A 5,506-nucleotide genomic window follows, 5' to 3' on the forward strand; every position below is an offset into this window, starting at 1 on the left:
TAGTACTCTAATTTTTAGATATTTTATTAATTTTTATTATTTTTTTTGCATATGAATTTTTTTTTTCATCCTGCATTATATTTATATTGTGTATGAAATTTAAAAATTACTAAACATAAATTATATTAACACAAATTTACTTATCATCAAAATTAATTTTATAAAATCAATTTTATGCAAACTGTATTCCAAAGACATACTATAAAAAAAGTTACATTCCATAAAATGAAAGTGTAAGCCAGCGGTGGAATCATTTGATTTGAAAGACAGCAAGGAAAGGATGAGACACAGCCACACACAGGCATAGAGAATCGGCGTTTCTTCTTTCTTTATTTGATTTCCACACATGTTTTTATAAAAAATATTAGATGATCAATATTTTTTTATATTTATTGTGTTTAAATTAGAATATTATCTTAATAATAATTTTATAGTTGTATAAATAATTAAGAAATTTATAAAATTAGGTGCGCAATCATGCCCACTGCAATTTGGAGTTGTCGTCGGGGCCCACAATGTGAGGGTAGGCACAGACAGTAAGACACAAACCCTCGAAATCAAACCTTACGTAGTAAAATTAATTATATACCAAAAATTTTATAATTGGCAAATTAAATGATAAATTATGGTAAGCTCTTAATAAGCAACAAATTGAAAGATAAATTAGGTTATTAACCGGATACCGCTTGCAACTTTCAAACTTTTCAGGTCATTAGGAAATTATAATATCTCATTGGCAAAAACATTAGAAAAAATTTTGTGTACCTAAAACTTGTTTTAATTGTTGATTTTAATTAATATATATTATATATATTTTTTATAATTCAAATCGATAGTTAAGACAACTAAAATATCAATATTCTAGATACACTGGAAACTCTTCCAAAACATTATACATATACCATGTTCCATACCAATCAATCAATGAAATTGAAGTAAGCAACCTAAAACAAATAAAAAAAAAACAGCATATTCAACATATCAAATATAAAAATCACGAGGAATTTGTTTCTCTTGATGAGAGAAAAATGCGACGTCAAAACAATCATCTTCAGCAAAAGCATTGCCTAAAACACACTGTATACCTACACCTACGTACAGCACCTCCCATATGATATGATGAATTTTTGTAGCATCTAAGTTCCTTTCCTTTTTACACGGCATCTCTCAACTCGACGGATCAAAGACTAATCCATCGGTAATCGAAACTTCATTTAAGAATTTGCCGACGACCAATGAATTGCTGCATGCATAAAGCGAAATTCAAACACCAATACTTGCTTAAGTGAGCTAACCTCTTAACCAACTCAAATTGGTTTGTAGCAGCTTAGTCCTTATTCAAGGCTGTATACTTTCCAATGGTAGTGAGGTAGTGTAGTGATCTAGAACCCCAGGACCCTTGGTTCTATTTGTAACAGAGGTTCCAAAGCACTGGGAGCAAATTTTCTAGCAAAGAGAAAACAAACTGTAATGTTTCTGCCATTATAGAGGCATTTGTGACCTTCCCGAACTCTCTTGAAAAAGTCCAGTGTGATATCTGTTTTTCCAAATGTAGCAGGGTGAGCTCCACCCCTGGACCAGTCTACCCATGTTATGCTCCTATTTGCCAACAGATTTCCTGCTTGAATGGTTAGCATGGTGGGGAAGTAGTGCTCATCCACGTAACACGCTGGTCTACAAAATTGTTCGAATTTCGGATAAAATCTGGTGTCTTCAACAATGTTGATGGCAAGCCTTCGATTTATTTCGAACCACTGAGACCCTTTGCGCCACTCAGTGATATTCACAACTGGGGCCATGTTTTCATTATAGCGTCCTCTACCGTACGGACCAGGATCATCAAATGCACCAATGAAGCTGTACTTGGATTTCATTATGTAATGGTAGATGGCACTAAAACCATAGAGAGGGATGCATGATTCAGACAGAAGAATGAACCACTCGTTTGAGATGTCGAGCAATGCATTAGCAAGAAGTCTTCGTTCGGCATCACACATGCTCATCCTTCCCCACTCAGAGACCTGCACAGAGATGTCCATGTAGTGATTTAGATTCTTGATTGGAAATCATATATCAAATGCAAACCATGTCTCGAAGTTTATACGAAAACTCAGGGCTAAGCTGCTAAGGGGGGCAAAACATAGAATAGAAATTAAGCAAGAACAAAGAAAGGTACAAAATAAAAATCTAAAACTTTGAAGTGCAGAAGTTTGCAACCACTTATGCAGTAACTTCTTTCTTGCTTTTGGTAGCAAAACTCAGAGATTCAAGAGACACGAGATATGATTCTTTTAGGTGGCATCTAAGTCCCTAATTGAATCAACTTAAATAGTGAATAGAAGTTGTGTGAAACTGCCACTCAGCATTATTTCATAATCCTAAGGAAACTAACCATCCAGCAAACATGTACAAGTATACACCTCTCCTTTACACATCAGATTTGCAGAGGCAATGTGCTCTACACATAACAACTCTGAATTTTGTTCATGTCTCTATATCCTATCCCAACTCAGTACTCATCTTCAAGCTATACAATTCACACTTTGAAGCATCCAATGAGTGCACCATACCCTAATAGCACCACTATTTCTCAGTAAAATTTACATATTAGAATGCTCATAATTGGATTGCAATTTAGAGATTGCCAAAGGTAACATCCCTGCATGATGTCCACACTATACATGCCCTCATTAGCCTCTTAATTATCATAGTTTGGCAAGCTTATATAGTAATCTAGTAAGACCAACAAAATTATCCATACCAACACCGGGCAAAATTCAAAAATAAAAAATATAAATAGTATAGAGTGCGCAGAACCTAATTTTCAGAAAAAATACATTCTAAGCAAAACCTTAAAACTGGTATAAAGATTTCTTTTGAAAAAATGAAGATTTTGAACTTCCCTGCAAAAATGAACAATGTATGCAAAGTGCAAACCACTAAACTAGCATTGATAATGCATTACCAACTGAAGACATGTATATTGTGGCAAAATGAACAAATCTCAACCAAAAATCCATACCTGGCTAGGGATTTGCCTGTTATAAAACGGAGATGAAGGAGGAAATGTAGCTTGATATGATGGCAGGGAATGAATATAGATGGAGTAAAGCCCTTCATGCCCCTTCAGAAACTTCTCCCAAAGAGGCGCGAGAGGCAACGGTCCCTTGGTCAGAAACATGAATGCAATCTTGGGAACTCTGGCAAAAGGATACTTCTTTATTCTTGGCACAAAGGAGGCTCTCCACAACAGTTCCTTATCACTCATATTGTGCATCAAGTTTGAGGGAGGCCTAATCCAATCCTCCAAACTAGTTGCCTCCTCATAACACGACCCGAAACCGGAGCTTCTTGCATTCATCACTAGGCTGTCCACACCCAAAAGCCTAACCGTGTATACAATGATGACCAAGAACACAACACATAGAACAGTAAACAGAACAAGTAGCCGGGGTGATCGCAGAGGCAAAACTTTGAATCGGTTGGTCCTGCTCAACACCCCTATCTCCTTTCCTTCTTCTAAGGACACCATGACCCTCGATTGCATCTTCCCAAAACAAAATCCTAGGTATCAATCAGCCTCAAACCTTAGGTAATCAATCCGTGATGAAAGTGGATTTTGACCAGTAACCAAAATAGCCGCAAATACAGATGCAAATCCAAATCCAGAGTCCTATTTACCATCCCACAATAAAGGTCTGAAATTTATCACAACATGGCTATCAAAGTTTCAAAATTTCTTCCATAACATAACCACCCTCACCTCGGCACTAGAATCTTCATATTGTAGATCTGAAAAGGGGCGCAAGAGTGAGGGGAATCAACTCTAAACATGTGATGTCGGAGAGACCAAGGTTGCATAGACTTGTAGCACGTGGGGTACTACTCTACGTCATAACTAACCATTAATCAAAGCTCTAAAGCAAAACCTCTCTGAAGACAACAATATAAGACAAAAGGAACAACCTTTTTCTATTAGTATTATTTTAATTACCTAGTCAGCTGAATCCGCAAAACGAATGGAGTTGGTGCAGCAGATTCTTCAAATCATCAAAGGGTTAGTATACAGAATAAACTGCAGATTCAGCAAAGCATGTAACGGAATGGATCAAGTGGGAGTAAGAAACAGAAGAGAAAGAAAGTGATGAGATGAAATGAGAGGATGAGTTTGGAAAAATGGAGAAGTTGCCACATCGCTGCCATGTAATAATGCAGCTACCACACCCATTCTTCAACCAACTCTCTCGCCTTCTTCATTTTTTTTCCTTTTTCCTAATTTTCTTATTAGTCTCCGCTAATCAATAGCAAAAACGTAATTTACACCCACCTCAGGAAGTTTTGTTTAATTTTCACCTATTTAGTATTTCCTGAGCTTTTAGTTGACACATATTTTCAAATTGATATTGACATGTTACAATCTTCTAGACGTTGTTCTTTGTTGTTAGTAACACGAGATATAGTTCTTTATCTTTTCAAGGTTGCATAGATTTTTGAGTAATATTTCCCCTATTTATCCAAAAACAAAAAATTGTGACAGGGGATATATTAACGCCTGAGATTGAGGTTTACTAATATTAACTAAGATAGACATGTGTAAGCAAAGAAATAACACGTATTTCGGGATAATTTAACTGTGATTTGAACCTGAAGGTAATGTTCATTTTTATTGGGTTGTATCCGATATTTTTTAATGTTGAGGTGTCTTGTCTGATGTCTCAGCGAGAAAGAGGTAGTATTTATAAGAGATTTTGATACTTAAATTAATAAAATTTTTAGATATTTTTTTAATAGATTTGAGTTCAAAAAATATCTAAGTGTCAGGTATTTATAATGGTGAATTGATTACTCTCTTTTGTTAGAAGGTTATTGAGATTTCCTTTCTACATTAATAAGAGATATTGTAGGAGTTAATTACTTATTTAGATAAATAGGATTAGACCTATGTCAACGTGTCCGACTTTTATGAGATTAGGTAATAATATAGATTTGGACATTATATGTAGAGTGTCAATTGAGATTTATTCATTTTGGGTTTGACTAAGTTGTAAGTCAGAGTATGAATAGTGTCCCTATTTGAGTCCGAACTTCTCTAGGTCAGTACAAACATTTCTAAGTCGATCTTGATCTTTTGTAGTTTTAATTTAGTCAAGTCAAATTTACCATTTGCTTTAGAGAGCAAGTCAGGTAATTGATGTGTTTTTAAATCTAGACGTTACGTCTTTTTGTAACCGTTTGCACGTCTTTTCGATTACATTGATAACCCTGCGTGCCATTAAATGAAAAAAAATTATCGTTTTGCTCCTAATAACTATATAAACATAATCTTTTTTATCTTTCTTCTTTTTTTATTTCGTCTTCTGAAAAATTTATTTTATTTCTCTCGAGACCTTTTCCTTTTTTTATTATGACTTCGTTTCCATTAATCTCTCTGCAAAATTTTTCTATCTTAAAAACTTGCTTCAAGTCTTTGCTCGTGTCAGTTTGTACTACTGCACGTATTTTTCTT

The 5,506-nt window shown here is 34.9% G+C and overlaps 1 protein-coding gene across 1 annotated transcript; it reads right to left on the minus strand.

The window, feature by feature from the left end:
- Positions 1-836: 836 nt before the first annotated feature.
- LOC107461172 (glycosyltransferase BC10) lies at positions 837-4,341 on the minus strand. The gene is made up of 2 exons (XM_016079639.3): positions 3,023-4,341; positions 837-2,021 (listed from the first exon to the last, which is right to left on the minus strand). The coding sequence occupies exons 1-2, from the start codon at positions 3,545-3,547 to the stop codon at positions 1,383-1,385; spliced, it is 1,164 nt and encodes a 387-aa protein (XP_015935125.1). The 5' UTR covers positions 3,548-4,341; the 3' UTR covers positions 837-1,382.
- Positions 4,342-5,506: the final 1,165 nt, after the last annotated feature.

This window comes from Arachis duranensis, chromosome 8 (assembly GCF_000817695.3).
Source record: "Arachis duranensis cultivar V14167 chromosome 8, aradu.V14167.gnm2.J7QH, whole genome shotgun sequence".
NCBI classification, from domain to species: Eukaryota; Viridiplantae; Streptophyta; class Magnoliopsida; order Fabales; family Fabaceae; genus Arachis; species Arachis duranensis.

Excerpts from the sequence above, each read along its gene's own strand:
- LOC107461172 (XM_016079639.3), bottom strand. The coding sequence starts at position 3,547 with ATGCAATCGAGGGTCATGGTGTCCTTAGAAGAAGGAAAGGAGATAGGG. Across the intron at positions 2,022-3,022 it reads ACAGGCAAATCCCTAGCCAG|GTCTCTGAGTGGGGAAGGAT; the intron begins GTATGGATTTTT and ends ATCTCTGTGCAG.